The 19,084-nt window shown below is 39.0% G+C and overlaps 1 protein-coding gene across 1 annotated transcript; it reads right to left on the bottom strand.

The window, feature by feature from the left end:
* Positions 1-625: 625 nt before the first annotated feature.
* Positions 626-18,941, bottom strand: tmem231 (transmembrane protein 231). Its single transcript, XM_067380543.1, has 7 exons — positions 18,471-18,941; positions 18,217-18,383; positions 11,109-11,237; positions 10,604-10,747; positions 10,134-10,215; positions 9,778-9,883; positions 626-788 (listed from the first exon to the last, which is right to left on the bottom strand). Exons 1-7 carry the CDS (start codon positions 18,607-18,609, stop codon positions 626-628), a joined length of 930 nt encoding a protein of 309 aa, XP_067236644.1. The 5' UTR covers positions 18,610-18,941.
* Between the last annotated feature and the right edge of the window lie 143 nt (positions 18,942-19,084).

The following is a 19,084-nucleotide window of genomic DNA, read 5'->3' on the forward strand; positions in this document are numbered from 1 at the left end:
CAGCTGGGATAGAGAATATTGTGTAAAGACATACATTATAAAGTGTTTTATTTATTTATTTATTTTTGTCAATGTGTATCTGTGGAACAAACAGACAAAGACAAGAGCCTACAAAAAACAAGCACATTATGTTGTGTTTTATTCAACAGTAGTTTGAAAGCATCATATTGAAAGTTATTACACCATGCTAACATTATGAAATTTCCTCCTCTTCACAAGTACTAAATAAACATTAGGAAATATGTTGCAATTGTATGTGTGAGCCAATCATGTTCTGAGAACAATTAATAATGTAGAAAATGAACACATGGATTTTCATATCAAATCAAACAGCATGAGGTCTTTGAGGCCATTTTATACAATCTTAACAGGCTCTGTGTAAGGTTTGGACTTTAATATTTCTTCTACCATTTATTCACATTGCAACCACAAGTCAAAAAAATATCTCGCACAGTATGCGGCTGAACTTGAAGTACTTTAAAACCAGAAAAACAAGAGATTGCACAAGTATCCTGCTAGAAATTCTGTATGAATGTTCTTGAGCTGAACAAAGACAACTATTTATAGAAAAACTGGTCTTCACAAAACAATAAATGAAGGTCCTGATAATTGCAAAATAAAAATATCAGGAGCTGTGCTGTTTAAATGGCGGTACTGTGGTGGTCGGTAACACCTGGTTTTGAAAGATGAATGTTTGAATGTGCTGGAAAACCCAAAGAAAGATGAGAAGGACACTGACATACTGAATCCAGGCAAACTTAATCGTTTCCCAAAAGCCTGGTCGATAGGTAGAAAAAACAGTCAAGGAAATGAAACTCGGATTTGTAAAAATGAAGCTTGAGTCTAGGAATGCACAGAAGTCAGGAAGTGACTTCATGTGTCCTCGTGAGAGACGAGGTTGAGGCCACAGAGTTAAAAGCATAATGGAACAATTTCCTATCATGTGTTTTGTATCAAAATAATGTTATCTATGAGAAAAATCAGACTTGGTATTAGCATTTTGTTATAGACCAGATGGTTGATGTTAGTAACCAAACATGAAACAATAAAAATATGAAATATATCCTTGAAAAGAGTATTCAATATCCTGTTGTCATGTGTCACTTGTTTCGTGTTTGGGCTTGGTTAGTGTGAGTTTCCCGTTCCTGCTTTGTAGTTCTTTTGGCTCTCTCTATGTGAGATTCTCAGGTGTTTCTTGTATTCTTGTTTGCTTATCTTCCCGTCTTTCATGTTCCTTGGATCCTGCTTCGTGTTTGTCACTGCTTGCCCTCCTTGCTCTCCCTGTGTTACACCTGTACTGTATATATCCTTGAATAGAGTATGTTTAACAACAAAGGGATAATTCACCAAAAAATGTGCATCGCTGATTCCAAAATCAAATACTTGACAACAGAGTAGTATGTCCGAACACATTGTATTTATAAAACAGAAAGTGAAAAGTACCCGGATGACCTGCTTCCGGCGAGATTCTGAAGTGTGCATTCGATGGAGACTTTACCATCCCATGAGGCCATGGGAGAGGAATTGTGAATGGCAACGGATGCCATAGGTCACATGACAATGACAATGTATTACATCCAAATTTCTATGAAGAGCCAATCAAGCCAAAATTCATTCTGGCACTCTCACACATACATTCTACGTATATTCTACTCTCACTCATGCATGTCTGAAGAAAATATGTGTACGTAAGAGAAGAATGTATGTGTGTGAGAGAGAGTATAGTGGAAACGGAAGGCAGGTCTGGCGTGATCATCACATGACGTTCAGCTTCTCACCGCCGACTTGATGCATTTTGTCAATGAAATACAGGTTTGTGTATGTTTTATTTCATCTATAAAATCGTTGCTGTGCTGTAAATAATTTTATTTAATGCAAAGCAAACTACAGGGATGCAATGTCAGTTAACGAGTGTTGCATCCGTCTTTCGGATGAAGGAAACACTTGATGCCTCGCGTAAAATTAACAATTTATTCCAAATGATACTGAATATAAATACTTTGGATATAGAAATATGTTCTCAGAACTGTGCACTGGTTGTTTATGGGCAGGTTATTGAAGCAGCCAAAGCATCTTTCGGCTACGAGTGAGACGGAGGACGGCGGTCTGAAATGAGTTCCGCCGCCGAACGCAATCCCATCTCCGTCAGGAGAATCAGTATCGTTACGGGAGTTTTGATTACACATGAATAACTTTTAGACCTAAATGTATAATTTTTACTTCTAAAATGTTTGTTAAATATATTTTTAGGCATGGTAAAAAAAAACTGAATAAAATAAGCTGTATTAACCCTTGTGCGGTCTTCGTTTGGGAAGTACCTCAGGGTTTTCGGGGTCTCCACAGACCCCAGGCAACAAAATGTAATTTTGTAACAAAATAATTGTTTTTTTTAAAAAACAAATGTAATTTTACTCTGTTTATTAATGTTTTTACTCCACATTGTTTTCATACAAAAAACAGCTTTTTATGTAAAATTCACTTTATAAAAGACCCACATTTCTAAATTTCACTCATGGGGATAACATGGATAATTTGACATGTTTTAGTGTAAGATTTTTGCTCATCTTTTGGAAAATGGTTTTAAAAGTAAAAAAAGGATCACTTTTACTAGTAAATGGCTGCAAAGCTCCACTATTTGCTATGTGCTATTTGACTGACTGAAAGACATATTTTCACAAGTTTTTTCAGTTGGATTCATATCTAAATATTATGAAATCACAATTATAACAATAAAAGCTACTTTTTCTCAAAGTTGGGAAAGACTGGTTTAGATCATTTAATCTGTAAGTACTAAATAAGCTACATCATAGAGAAAAAAAAAAAGAAAAAAAATCAACCATTTATGCTGGGTAAAATTAGCCCAACCTGTGTTCTGTCCTAGTTTACCCAGCCCTTGTATGTGAAAGGAGAATGTAAGTGTGTGAAAGTGTAGAAATGTATGTATGTGAATGTATGTATTCTCCCCCTCGGAACTCGATTTCTACAAGAACAATCTGCCACCCAACTTCAGCCAAGGGAAAAACCCACAACCAAAATGAAATTTAATTTTTGGGTGAACTATCCCATTGTTGTAAAACATACTGTATTTGCATATTTTTATTGTTTCATATGATACTTGGTTACCAACATCAACGACGAAATGGACTAAATTTGTTTTTTAACACAAGACTTTTAAAAAATAATTATTTATACTAAATTAACTATAATGACAGTTGTACTAAAATGAGTTTAATGCAAATTCTGTCATCATTTACCTTTATGTTGCTCCAAACCTGTATGACTTTCGTTCAAACATTTGTATAAACATTGATCAGCGAACAGAAGCTCAACCGAACCTGCTTGAGAACAAATCTCTTGCTGAAACTCAAACGTGTTGCGTAACACGATAATAACCCTCACTGGTTCTTGCTGAAGCTCAAACGTGCTGCGTAACACATGATAATAAACCTCAATGGTTCTTGCTGAAGCACAAACATGCTGCGTAACACACGATAATGAACATTAATGGTTCTTACAGAAGCTCAAACGTGCTGCGTAACACATGATAATGAACCTCAATGGTTCTTGTGAAGCTCAAACGTGCTGCGTAACACATGATAATGAACCTCAATGGTTCTTGCTGAAGCTCAAACGTGCTGCGTAACACATGATAATGAACCTCAATGGTTCTTGCTGAAGCTCAAACGTGCTGCGTAACACATGATAATGAACCTCAATGGTTCTTGCTGAAGCTCAAACGTGCTGCGTAACACATGATAATGAACCTCAATGGTTCTTGCTGAAGCTCAAACGTGCTGCGTAACACATGATAATGAACCTCACTGGTTCTTGCTGAAGCTCAAACGTGCTGCGTAACACATGATAATGAACCTCAATGGTTCTTGCTGAAGCACAAACATGCTGCGTAACACACGATAATGAACATTAATGGTTCTTACAGAAGCTCAAACGTGCTGCGTAACACATGATAATGAACCTCAATGGTTCTTGCTGAAGCTCAAACGTGCTGCGTAACACATGATAATGAACCTCACTGGTTCTTGCTGAAGCTCAAACGTGCTGCGTAACACATGATAATGAACCTCACTGGTTCTTGCTGAAGCTCAAACGTGCTGCGTAACACATGATAATGAACCTCACTGGTTCTTGCTGAAGCACAAAAATGCGCGTAACACATGATAATGAACCTCACTGGTTCTTACAGAAGCTCAAACGTGCTGCGTAACACATGATAATGAACCTCACTGGTTCTTGCTGAAGCACAAACATGCTGCGTAACACATGATAATAACCCTCACTGGTTCTTGCTGAAGCACAAACATGCTGCGTAACACATGATAATAACCCTCACTGGTTCTTACAGAAGCTCAAACGTGCTGCGTAACACATGATAATGAACCTCACTGGTTCTTACAGAAGCTCAAACGTGCTGCGTAACACATGATAATGAACCTCAATGGTTCTTGCTGAAGCTCAAATGTGCTGCGTAACACATGATAATGAACCTCAATGGTTCTTACAGAAGCTCAAACGTGCTGCGTAACACATGATAATGAACCTCAATGGTTCTTGCTGAAGCTCAAATGTGCTGCGTAACACACGATAATGAACCTCATTGGTTCTAACAGAAGATCAAACGTGCTGCGTAACACGATAATGAACCTCACTGGTTCTTGCTGAAGCACAAACATGCTGCGTAACACATGATAATGAACCTCACTGGTTCTTACAGAAGCTCAAACGTGCTGCGTAACACGATAATGAACCTCACTGGTTCTTGCTGAAGCACAAACATGCTGCGTAACACAAGATAACGAACCTCAATGGTTCTTACAGAAGCTCAAACGTGCTGCGTAACACATGATAATGAACCTCAATGGTTCTTACAGAAGCTCAAATGTGCTGTGTAACACATGATAATGAACCTCAATGGTTCTTACAGAAGCTCAAACGTGCTGCGTAACACATGATAATGAACCTCAATGGTTCTTACAGAAGCTCAAACGTGCTGCGTAACACATGATAATGAACCTCAATGGTTCTTACAGAAGCTCAAACGTGCTGCGTAACACATGATAACGAACCTCAATGGTTCTTACAGAAGCTCAAACGTGCTGCGTAACACATGATAATGAACCTCAATGGTTCTTACAGAAGCTCAAACGTGCTGCGTAACACATGATAACGAACCTCAATGGTTCTTACAGAAGCTCAAACGTGCTGCGTAACACATGATAATGAACCTCAATGGTTCTTACAGAAGCTCAAATGTGCTGTGTAACACATGATAATGAACCTCAATGGTTCTTACAGAAGCTCAAACGTGCTGCGTAACACATGATAATGAACCTCAATGGTTCTTGCTGAAGCTCAAATGTGCTGCGTAACACATGATAATGAACCTCAATGGTTCTTGCTGAAGCTCAAATGTGCTGCGTAACACGATAATGAACCTCACTGGTTCTTACAGAAGCTCAAACGTGCTGCGTAACACACGATAATGAACCTCATTGGTTCTTGCTGAAGCTCAAACGTGCTGCGTAACACATGATAATGAACCTCAATGGTTCTTGCTGAAGCTCAAATGTGCTGCGTAACACGATAATGAACCTCAATGGTTCTTACAGAAGCTCAAACGTGCTGCGTAACACACGATAATGAACCTCAATGGTTCTTGCTAAAGCTCAAACGTGCTGCGTAACACACGATAATGAACCTCATTGGTTCTTACAGAAGATAAAACATGCTGCGTAACACACGATAATGAACCTCATTGGTTCTTACAGAAGATCAAACATGCTGCGTAACACACGATAATGAACCTCATTGGTTCTTACAGAAGATCAAACATGCTGCGTAACACACGATAATGAACCTCATTGGTTCTTACAGAAGATCAAACATGCTGCGTAACACACGATAATGAACCTCATTGGTTCTTACAGAAGATCAAACATGCTGCTTAACACACGATAATGAACCTCATTGGTTCTTACAGAAGCTCAAACGTGCTGCGTAACACGATAATGAACCTCACTGGTTCTTGCTGAAGCTCAAACGTGCTGCGTAACAAGATAATGAACCTCACTGGTTCTTGCTGAAGCTCAAACGTGCTGCGTAACACGATAATGAACCTCACTGGTTCTTGCTGAAGCTCAAACGTGCTGCGTAACAAGATAATGAACCTCACTGGTTCTTGCTGAAGCTCAAACGTGCTGTGTAACACACGATAATGAACCTCACTGGTTCTTACAGAAGATCAAACGTGCTGCGTAACACACGATAATGAACCTCATTGGTTCTTACAGAAGATCAAACATGCTGCGTAACACACGATAATGAACCTCATTGGTTCTTACAGAAGCTCAAACGTGCTGCGTAACACGATAATGAACCTCACTGGTTCTTGCTGAAGCTCAAACGTGCTGCGTAACACGATAATGAACCTCATTGGTTCTTACAGAAGCTCAAACGTGCTGCGTAACACGATAATGAACCTCACTGGTTCTTGCTGAAGCTCAAACATGCTGCGTAACACGATAATGAACCTCATTGGTTCTTACAGAAGCTCAAACGTGCTGCGTAACACGATAATGAACCTCACTGGTTCTTGCTGAAGCTCAAACATGCTGCGTAACACGATAATGAACCTCACTGGTTCTTGCTGAAGCTCAAACCTGCTGCGTAACACGATAATGAACCTCACTGGTTCTTGCTGAAGCTCAAACGTGCTGCGTAACACGATAATGAACCTCACTGGTTCTTGCTGAAGCTCAAACGTGCTGCGTAACACATGATAATAACCCTCACTGGTTCTTGCTGAAGCTCAAACGTGCTGCGTAACACGATAATGAACCTCCTTGGTTCTTCCAGAAGCTCAAACGTGCTGCGTAACACGATAATGAACCTCGTTGGTTCTACCAGAAGCTCAAACGTGCTGCGTAACACGATAATGAACCTCAATGGTTCTTGCTGAAGCTCAAACGTGCTGCGTAACATACAATAATGAACCTCAATGGTTCTTACAGAAGCTCAAACATGCTGCGTAACACGATAATGAACCTCACTGGTTCTTACAGAAGCTCAAACGTGCTGCGTAACACGATAATGAACCTCACTGGTTCTTGCTTAAACTCAAACGTGCTGTGTAAAACAATAATGAACCTCACTGGTTCTTACAGAAGCTCAAACGTGCTGCTTAAAACAATAATGAACCTCACTGATTCTTACAGAAGCTCAAACGTGCTGCGTAAAACAATAATGAACCTCACTGATTCTTACAGAAGCTCAAACGTGCTGCGTAACACGATAATTAACCTCAATCGTTCTTACAGAAGCTCAAACGTTCTGCGTAAAACAATAATGAACCTCACTGATTCTTACAGAAGCTCAAACGTGCTGCGTAACACGATAATTAACCTCAATGGTTCTTACAGAAGCTCAAACGTGCTGCGTAACACACGATAATGAACCTCAATGGTTCTTACAGAAGCTCAAACGTGCTGCGTAACACATGATAATGAACCTCACTGGTTCTTGTTTAAGCTCAAACGTGCTGCGTAACACATGATAATGAACCTCACTGGTTCTTGTTTAAGCTCAAACGTGCTGCGTAACACATGATAATGAACCTCAATGGTTCTTACAGAAGCTCAAACGTGCTGCGTAACACATGATAATGAACCTCACTGGTTCTTGTTTAAGCTCAAACGTGCTGCGTAAAACAATAATGAACCTCACTGGTTCTTACAGAAGCTCAAACGTGCTGCGTAACACGATAATTAACCTCACTGGTTCTTACAGAAGCTCAAACGTGCTGCGTAACACACGAAAATGAACCTCACTGGTTCTTGCGGAAGCTCAAATGTGCTCAAACTTGCATAGGCTGTCTATGGAGGGACAGAAAGCTCTCAGATTTAATTAAAATATCTTACTTTGTGTTCCGAAGATGAACGAAAAACTTATGGATGTGGAACAGCATGAGGGTGAGTAATTAGTTAATTTTCATTTTTTGGTGAACTAACCCTTTAAACCGCTAAAACAAAGACATGCATTTTTGGAATTTGTGCAGAATATTCAGAAAGAGATTCTGAATATTCAGTGTGTGTTCAGAATATCATACATATACATTATATATAAACTTATACAGTCTCTCACAAAAGGGAGTACACCCCTCACATTTCAGCAACTATTTTAGTATATATTCTCAGGTGACAATACTATAGAAATGAAACTTGGATATATTTTAGAGTAGTCAATGTGCTGCTAGTATAGCAGAATAGATTTACTGTCCTCTGAAAATAACTCAACATACAGCCATTATTGTCAAAATAGCTGGCAACAAATGTGAGCACACCCTAAGTGATAACAGTTGTATGACATTTAACCATGCAAAGCCACATGTCCTATTCATCATTTTCATGTTTTTGTCTGCTTGATAGGACCATACAAATGTGTGGATCTTGTGTTAAAGCAGTTAAAATTTGGTGCTTTGAGTACAATTCTCTCATACTGATCACTGGATGTTCAACATGGAACCTCATGGCAAAGACCTCTCTGAGGATTTGAGAATTAGAATTGTTGCTCTCCACAAAGATGGCCTAGGCTATAAGAAGATCGGTAACACCCTGAAACTGAGTTACAGTACAGTGGCCAGGGTCATAGAGAGAGGTTTTCCAAGACGGGTTCCACTCGGAACAGGCCAAAGAAGTTGAAACAAAGAAGTTGAGATCTTGTGCTGTGTGTCAGCTGCAGAAGCTGGCTTCAAAAAACAGATGCATGAGTGCTGCCAGCATTGCTTTAGAAGTTTAATAAGCATTAGGTCAGCTTGTCAGTGCTCAGCCCATACGTTGCACACTGCAGCAAGTCAGTTTGCATGGCCGTCGTCCCAGAAGGAAGCCTCTTCTGAAGCTGGCTCACAAGAAAGCCCACAAACAGTTTGCTGAAGACAACCTGTCCAAAAGCATGAATTACTGGAACCATTTCCTGTGGTCTGATGAGACTAAGATGGCTCAGATGGTGTCCAGCATGTGTTGTGTCGCCCTGGTGAGGAGTACCAAGAAGATTGTGTCTTGCATGGTGGTGGGAGCATAATGGTCTGGGGCTGCATGAGTGCTGCTGGTACTGGGGAGCTCTGCTTCATTGAGGGAAACATGGATTCCAACATGTACTGTGACATTCTGAAGCAGAACATGATGCCCTCCTGAACGGCATGATAATGACCCCAAACACACCGCCAAGATGACAACTGCCTTGCTGAGGAAGCTGAAGGTGAAGGTGATGCAGTGGCCAAGTATGTCTCCAGACCTGAACCCTATTGAGCACCTGTGGGGCATCCTCATGCGGAAGGTGGAGAAATGCTGTGTCTAACATCCAGCAGCTCCGTGATGTCAATATGGAGGGGTGGAAGAGGATCCCAGCAAAAACCTGTGCAGCTCTGGTGAATTCCATGCCCAGGAAGATTAAGGCAGTGCTAAATAACAATGGTGCTCACACATAACAATGGTGCTTGACATGTTCACCTAGAGTGTACTCACTTTTGTTGCCACTTATTTAGATAATAATGGCTGTATGTTGAGTTATTTTCAGAGAACAGTAAATCTTTACTGCTATACAAGCTGCTCATTGACTACTCCATAGTATATCCAATTTTCATTTCTATAGTATTGTCCCTTGAGAGCATATAACAAAACGATTGCTGAAATGTGAGGGGTGTACTCCCTTTTGTGAGATACTGTATAAACATTTATATAAACACACAGAGCATGTGAAGGATATGTCATAGTCTCTACTGGATAGTTGATCTGTGCACTGATCTGGAATGGAGCATTTGCAGCTCTGCCGACTGTCCACACGGGAATGACACCAGACAGATGAGTTGTCACTGTGTGTGAGAAATGGACTGTTTAAAGATAGAGAGACTACTGGGAAAGAAGTGACATTTCAGCTAAAAAAAAATGCAGCCTAGCAGCACATGAATGCCTGCATTACCAAGAACAACACAATGCATGCTTACAGATGTGTTGACATTTGAAATTGATAAGAACACACACACACACACACACATATCTCATTAGGTGATTAAAACTGAAATGATTATGTAACACATAAATATTCTGAGAGCAGGTTCTTACAGTTTCTCTGCTGGTAAAGTCTAATGATGTTGGCCAGGTCATATGTACTTGCAAACGGACTGGATCCATCAATCACTGATACCTAGGAGAGGCAATTCAAAATGAATATGTCATCTCTGCAAATTAATGACACACACTTTACACATCAACCATATTCTGACAGCTAGGCCCACTAACATAAAAGCCGTCATTTTAATGTAAATTGTGGTTTGCTCATTTATTTATAATTTAGGACTGTAAGGAAAATCTATGCAACTACATTCCAAAATATTTCCATTGCTAATGTTTTAATTTAGGATCTTCCTGCTGACACATTTTTGATAAGATTGTGGCACTGCAAGTCAAACCGGTTCAGTATCAAAGCTATGTTTCCTGCAATGGGTGAACCGCCACATTACTACTAAATATATTAAAATAGGTCATTCATTGATGCAGCAGCTTTTGACTCAGGCATGTTCAGATATACTCACATTGTAGGTACTATGTAAACCTCGGTGAGGAAGAGGTGTTCGCTGGTTTAGCTTCAGGTCTCCACAGATGGACAGCTGAGAACCTGGAACAGGTGAGGAATGCTGCACAAAGGCAAGTGTCTGCATCACAACAGTAGACATTCGCTAGACAGATGGACAGATAAACACAGACGGATGAATCAGATGGAAACTGAGCTGCATTTCCTCAGAGTATGCAAACCCCCACAGACCTACACATGTATATAATGTTCCAATTCCAATTCTGACTTCTGTATTATGATCTTTTTTTGTTATCATTATAATTTATTGCTATATTAAGCATGTGTATATACAATATTGTCTTTTTAATGTAGTTTTAATATTATTTTCTCTACATAGGCTACTTACTAAATGTTACCATTTTCTGTTTTAATGCTTTGGCAATACTAAATGTATTTTTTGTCATGCCAATAAAACTTTCTGAAGCATTTTAGTTGTGGTATGTAGGAATGCACTGAATACACACAAACAGCTGGTATGAGAAGGTAAGGAGAAGTTGAATGCTGAACATCTGCTCTTCTGGTTTGAGTGGGATGTTGATCTGAAGCGTGAGGAGGTCAGATTTCCCATCCTGGTTCCTGTCCTCCTCCTGGGCCTGAATAACGAACAAACCAGTGCAGCTTTCAATAGCTATAATCAGTGTTGGGGAAAGTTACTTTACAAGTAATGCATTCAAATAATGCGTTACTCCCTAAAAAAGTAACTAATTGACCCTTCGCCGGGAGTTTGATTGACAAGCAATCTAACCAATCATAACGCTGATTCCACCATTTTGTCCGACAAAGCAGTCCAGTTAGAAGATTAACCTTGGTGGACTTAAACTTGAAAAATGGTGTGTACTGACATCTTTCCGCGTTTGAAACAACATTCCCTCTGATGTTCATTCATGTTTATTTGATGCTATAAATTAACTAGTAGGAAGAGATGATCGGTTTTCAAGCCGCTTGAGCTGAGGCGCTACAGCGATCTGTCACGACACGTTAAAGAGCCACAAAACGGTTTTTATTGTGCAAATTTCTTAAAAAAAATTACAATATGAAAGCTGGGACTTTGTTTAATATCATAAGTAACCTGTTCTATCTTGTCTGTCGACGTGTTGTCAGTGTCCTCTTTGCTTTGCGATGTATTTTTCACTCTGTGTGGCATGACAGCGCCATGGCTTGTCAGACAAAGCAACAGTAACTAAGGGGGGCGGGTCTTTGCGAAGGGTCAATTGCGTTACTTAGTTACTTTTTATGGAAAGTAATGTGTTCAGCTTCAGGCTGATCGCAAATGTGATGTTTATCTAAAGTAATTTTTGCTTATTATTATGGTTAAATTTGATCATCAAAGGTCAGCAGCAAAGACACTGGTTAATAAATTGAGATTAAATACATAAAGTGTATAATACATTTAATTATTGCAGATTTGTGAAATATTCTGAGATTGCATTTTTACTGTTTTTATTCATAAATGCTCACATTTAGTCTAGAACTACAATAATCATCATGTTGTTCACACACATGGGGGGGGGGGTAACGAAATACATGTAACTTAGTTACGTATTTAAAATAACTGAGTAACTGTATTTCATTACAGTTACATTTTAATAATTTTTAAAAAAATAAGAGGAATCATAAACAATTCATGTTATTTTTATTTAGTACTGTCCTGAATAAGCTATTTCACATAACAGATATTTACATATATTCCATTTCAAATGTGAAACTGTTCAATAATTCAATATTGTATTTAAAAATAAAAATATCTGATCATAAAGATATTTATATTGTAAATAAAATGTTTTTTTTTTATGAACAAATCTAAATTAACATATTTCAAATATTTCATATTTCATGGTTACGCAATGACGTCATCACGCAATGACAACTTTTAGCAACAAATCAACCCGCCTTTAGCAACTTCCACTGAAAATTAGTTGGCAACACTGCTGCACTTACACCGTGTCCACAGCGGACAGGAGTGGCACGATGCGATGTGACAAAAGACAACAGAACCCAATACAATCAGTGATGTCTACACTGGATGCAGCGCGGGGCACATTCAAGGTCAAACGTTTTGCTATGGTTTTTGACAGGTTGAACAGGTTTGCGACAGGTTGAACAACATGTTTTCTTGAAACAATGTGCAACGGGGTATGAGATACTCTTTCTCTTGTTTGGTAGGTGTGTCAAAAATGTCAGCAGCAACATGTACAGTGCTCTGTGTAAATGAGCATACCCCCTTTGAAAAGTAACCTTTTAAACAATATCTCAATGAACACAAAAACAATTTCCATTAAAGCTGCAAGCAGCGATGAAAGGGCCCTCACATCCGGGGCCACCGCCACCCGGTAGCCTTAGGAAAACAGTGAATAGTGGGTAACATGCATGTAAGTGAGTAAATACAGGAGAAATATGGCAAAGTCATTTCGACGTGCCACACTTCCTGCTGACAACAGGTGGCGTTTTGACTGTAACTGAATATTGCCATGTAGACGTCTTTAGGCCAGGACTATTATCAAACATGTGAAGTTTGGGGCTGATTGGACATTGTATGTTGGTGTTACAACGACTTCCTATTTTGCATGATTTAACGTGTTTTTGTTTGTTTGTTACTTTGTGGCATATTGAAATGTGTTTCTAGGAGTGAATTACAGTGCAAAGCATGCCATTTCCTGTTGCCAGCAGGTGGCACTATGATTAACTGAATATTGGTATATAATGGTCGTATAGGCCAGGACTCTTATCACACTTATGAAGTTTGGGGCAGATCGAACACTGTATGTCTGAGTTACAACAGCTTCCTCTTTCATGGCGAAACATCAGACTTTGGCAGGCCGCCACAGACACACCCTTTAGCATAAACTCAAGATCTTCGCAATTTAACATTGCTATGGCCTTAAGATTAGACTGACAACATATGATGTTGATCTGATTAAATGTCTATGAGGAGTTAATCACAGTGTAAAACATGTCATTTCCTACTGCCCACTGGTGGTACTATGACTGTAACTGAATATTGGCATGTAGCTGTCTTCAGGCCAGGACTCTAATAAAACATGTGAAGTTTGGGGCAGATCGGACATTGTATGCCCATGTTATAACAACTTCTGTTTCATTGCAAAACATTGAACTTTGTCAAGCTGCCAGAGACACAACCTTCGGCGAAAACTCTTCGAAATTTAACATTGCAAAGGCCTTTAGATTAGACTGACCAAATATGTTGATCTGATTAAAGCTCTAGGAGAAGTTTGTTCAAGTATAACATCTGGAAATGGCAAGAACTGCAAAAATTTTGCAGAGAAAACTCAAAATATCTGACTTCCCATTGGGTTTTCAGATTTTGCACCCAGGGACTTTTTTGTAGGTATTGGGCTGTTACATGTGTTTACCAAATTTCATACCTGTACGTGAAATGTAGCACGAAAGACGCTTAATTGAAATTTTGTAGGTGGCACTATCAAGCCATTTTGCCACACCTAATTCTGAAACCCATATCAGATGTAAATTTTCACCACTTCTGACGAGTGTGCAAAGTTTCATGAGTTTGAGCGTGTTTAGGCCCTCAAAAATGTGATTCATTTCAGAGAACAAGAATAATTGACTGAGCAATTAAAATAAAGTCCTCACACCATCGGTGCTCTGCCCCTAAAAATGTTGACAAGAGCAAGTTTAATATAACATCTGTTTAACTTATAACATGAAAGTAAGGTTAATAATTTCTATTATAATTTCGTTATGTTTTTTTTTTACAATGACAATAAAAGAAGAAGTGAAATTAATATAACTTAGATTTTTCAGTTTTACTCAATACATTTTTCAGTTTTACTCAAATTAGGGTGATGCAAAAATGAGTACACCCCACAACAAAAACTAATACATCTAGTACTTTTTATGGCTTCCATGACTTTTTATGACGTCTTCTAGGCATGGAATGAACAAGTTGGCGACATTTTGCAACATCTATCTTTCTCCATTCTTCAAGAATGACCTCTTTTAAAGACTCAACTTGTCTCTTCAGAATTCCCCATAGGTGTTCGATTGGATTCAGATCAGGACCCACTGAATCACTTTCACCCTTTCACCTTTGTGATGCCATACAGTTTTGAAGCCATCAGTTCCAAAAACATTTATCTTGGTCTCATCACTCCAGAGTATAGAGTCCCAGTAATCTTCATCTTTGTCAGCATGGGCCCTGGAAAAATCTAGGTGGGCTTTTTTGTGCCTGGGCTTTAGGAGAGGCTTCTTTTGTGGACGGCACCCATGCATGCCATTCCTCTGCAGTGTATGCCATATTGTGTCACAGGAAATAGTCACCCCAGTTTGGCTTTCTACTTCTTTAGATAACTGCAGTGAAGATTTTCTTCAACCCTTCTCATCAGAAGACGCTTCTGTCGAGGTGTTAACTTCTGTGGACGACCTGGACGTCTCTGTGAGATGGTTGCAGTTCCATCATTTTTAAATTTTCGAACCACTTTTGCTACAGTATTCTGATTGATAAGTAAAGCTTTGCTGATCTTCTTGTAGCCTTCACCTTTCTGGTGTAAAGAAATTATTTTCTTTCTCAGGTCTTGTGACATTTCTCTTCCATGTGGTGCCATTGCTGACAGCATGAAATGGGTAGGGGTTTTAACACTCTTTTATAGTCAACTGTCTGCTGGACACCTGTGTAATGAATAATTAGACTCACCTGTGTTGAATTCTTGGTAAATTAGACATTTGTAGTCTAAAATTTAGCTTTGCTCCAGAGACCTTCAGTTGGGTGTACTCACTTTTGCATCACCCTAATTTGAGTAAAACTGAAAATGTTGTTCTCTAAGTTATATTATTAACCTTACTTTCTTGTTATAAGTTGAACAGATGTTATATAAAACTTAGTCTTGTCAATATTTAGGAAATTGTTTTTGTGTTCATTGAGATATTGTTTAAAATATTACTTTTCAAAAGGGGTGTACTCATTTACGCTGAGCACTGTATATAACCACACGGTATAAGAGACAGCTCGCACAATGGGTTCAAGTAAAGTCATTTCCAAATGTGTCCGCTGCAGCTTGGTATATACAACAATTGAAGATATTAGAAGACATGTTTGTCGTAAGGGTTTTATAGTAAAAAATATAGCATATCAATTCTTCAAAAAAGAACACAAAGAATGGCCTCGTCAGCTGCTATAATTGCAACTCTTGCGTCATCAGAACAGCGTGTTCAACGCACCATTTCTGTTTAAAAAACGTTTTGTCGGGGCTGAATGCAGCCCTGATGCCTCGTTCTATTTATGACATACCAGTGACTACTGACACGAAGGACAAATGCTTAAAGGTGCCATCAAACTTTTTTTTACAAGATGTAATATAAGTCTAAGGTGTCTCCTGAATGTGTCTGTGAAGTTTCAGCTCAAAATACCCCCTAGATTTTTTTTATTCATTTTTTTTAACTGCCTATTTTGGGGCATAATTAGAAACGAGCCGATTCATGTTGCAGCCCCTTTAAATGCTCACGCTCGCCGCCCACGGAGCTCATGCTTGCCTTAAACAGCATAAACAAAGTTTACACTGCTACTATAACTCTCAAAATGGATCTTTACAAAGTGTTCGTCATGCATACTGCATGCATGCGTCGGATTATGTGAGTATTGTATTTATTTGGATGTTTACATTTGATTCTGAATGAATTTGAGGCTGTGATCCATGGCTAACGGCTAATGCTACACTGTTGGAGAGATTTATAAAGAATGAAGTTGTGTTTATGCATTATACAGACTGCAAGTGTTTAATAATGAAAATAACGACGTCTCTTTTCTCCGTGAATACAATAAGAAACGATGGTAACTTTAACCACATTTAACAGTACATTAGCAACATGCTAACGAAACATTTAGAAAGACAGTTTACAAAAATCACTAAAAATATCATGTTATCATGAATCATGTCAGTTATTATTGCTCCATCTGCCATTTTTTGCTATTATCCTTGCTTGCTTACCTAGTCTGTTGATTCAGCTGTGCAGATCCAGACGTTCTGCCCTTGTCTAATGCTTTGAACATGAGCTGGCATATGCTGGCATTTGTTTGAAAAAGTAACAATATTTTGTTGTAAATTTAAGGGGGGGGGGGGGGGGTATCACACACAGTTTCTGCCAATCTCATGTTAATGTTGAGTACATATAGAGTAACAATGCATCCTTCATATCTCTGAAAAGTCTTTAGTTTTGTCATATTTATAAAAGATAGATACGCTAAACTGAGTCTTTCTGGAAAAAGCAGAGATCCTTGAGGACGGAGCTGAAGAGTCACGAGCGCGTGCAGCTTCTGATGTCTGTTGTCATTATAAATACAAAGGGAACAAAAACGTTCATGTTGTTTACATTTTATGCACTTCCGCGCCGATTGCCAACAAAACACAGACATCTTATGCAGCTTTACTCATCACCGATCTGCAAATCCAGCACTGAACTGGGACTTGTTTACAAAGTATTCATCACCGAAATCCTGGGAACAAACAAACATAAACGCAAAACTCCGTTGCTGCCCCGGAAAAACAAACTTCATCCAATGTTCCTTTAATGCTGGGTTCTTTGGGAAGCTGAAAAAGGTAATCTTTCCCTCACAACCAAAAACACACTCCTTTGGTGACAGTAGCTGCGTCTCATTTCGGAGGCTGTGTCCTTCGAAGATCGCATTTAAAGGCTGCATACGTCATCAAGGATGTCATATTTAAAAAACGTAACCATAATAAAATTGACTGATATTCATTGTGAGGTGTAAAATAATGTAATTTCTTTCTTACGTTGCAATCTAATGGTTATTTTTCTTAAATGAGACTGCCTCGATGATGTATGCAGCCTTCAAAGGGTGCAGCCCCTGAATTGGGACACAGCCATTGTCGAAAAAATTCTCAGCTTCCGTATCCCGAACGATACGCGTTGATGGGCGTGCTCTTGCTCTTGCTCTGGGTGATGTGTGTGCACACGCTTATCAGGGAGAAGTGCCTATACAAGGAATTCTGCCCTTTATTACGTGATAAAGGGCCATACTAGAAAAAAAAATCCCCGAAACCGGAAGTAGTCATTTGGCACAGAAATACTCCGTCATACGTTCAACTTGTGTTTTGAAACTTTGGCCATGTTTAGCAGAGGTGTAAAGTATTTGAGTAAATCTAATTTGTTACTGTACTTAAGTATCATTTTGGCTAGTTTGTATTTGTACTGAGTATCAAAGATATTGGCAACTTTTACTTTCTACATTTTTGAGCAAGTAAATGTACTTTTTACTCCACTACATTTGTGATGAGTAATTACAAATGACATTTTTCATGACAGCTAACTTTTTCTGCAGCAGTTTATTTCTGCTATAAAGAAGCGATCTAAGTGCATAGAAGGTACTATATCTTGTCCATTTTGCCTTTACCCCCCCCCCCTCTTTAAAAGTAATGCGTTACTTTACTTAAAGTAATCTGATTATGTAACTCGCGTTACTTGTAATGCGTTACCCCAAACACTGGCTATAATATACTTCCAGATTCCACTATTGCAATTCAGCTATGGTAGCTAAATTAAACACATAAGAAGTTTATATTTCAACAGTTTCATACTCACAGAGACAGATGGGATGCGTAAATTATCTCCGATCAGTCGATTAAAGTTGGGAAAAGTGCTCCATGCTACATATTTCCCTGCTGTGTCTGTTGCTCCAATCAGAATGATGTCATACTGGAACTGGATGACTGGCTGCTCCTCATATGTGCTCCTCTTCAGCCAGAACCCTGTTCACAGCAACAACCAGAGCCGCTTTATTTTATCCCATTTTGGGGATTTTGGAAATAATTTGTTTGGAATAAAATGCAGCTTACCTTGACTTCTATAAGCCACCAGAAGAGGTGAAATATAAGTGAGGCATAAAACCACACAGACAAACAGCGTTGCTCTCGTGCAAACACTTGTTCTGTATCTTATTAAAGCTGGATGGGCGTACACGTCATAAAAAGCCATTGTTATTAATATCGCAGTAAATATAAACTTCCATCCAGCAATTCAAAACACCATTTAAACACATGTATATCATTTGAACTGTGCATGCGTTGAAAAATATATGTACTAACAAAGATCAACAAAAGCTTTTAGGCTTAATAGGATTACACTTTTGACAACAAAAAACTTAATAAAGCTCAGTCCAGCAAGAACAACACGCGCACTGATTGTTCCGGTGGCTCAGCGTCGTCAGTTCACCATAGCAACAGCCAGAAACTCAGCCGTGCGCGAAGCACGCGCATAATAATCATTCGATAATTATCTGATTTATGTTAAAAACAAAAACTATGAGTTCAATCATGTGGTTTCTGCAGTCATAGAGGCGTATTTGCTGCAAATACATGCGAATTAGTGTAGGAAACCCCCCGAATCGACGGAATGGTACGGCCGAGCTTTGACGTAACCTCCCCTGACGGACCGGACTGTACGCTACCGC

Source organism: Chanodichthys erythropterus, chromosome 24 (genome assembly GCF_024489055.1).
Source record: "Chanodichthys erythropterus isolate Z2021 chromosome 24, ASM2448905v1, whole genome shotgun sequence".
Classification (NCBI taxonomy): Eukaryota; Metazoa; Chordata; class Actinopteri; order Cypriniformes; family Xenocyprididae; genus Chanodichthys; species Chanodichthys erythropterus.

Bases quoted from the DNA above. Each gene is read 5' to 3' on its own strand.
- tmem231 (XM_067380543.1), bottom strand. From the start codon at position 18,609: ATGGCTTTTTATGACGTGTACGCCCATCCAGCTTTAATAAGATACAGA. The intron at 11,238-18,216 runs GTGAGTATGAAA...TTCGTTATTCAG, and splicing joins TACGCATCCCATCTGTCTCT to GCCCAGGAGGAGGACAGGAA. The intron at 789-9,777 runs ATATCCTTCACA...TGTTTTTTCTAC, and splicing joins TATCCAGTAGAGACTATGAC to CTATCGACCAGGCTTTTGGG.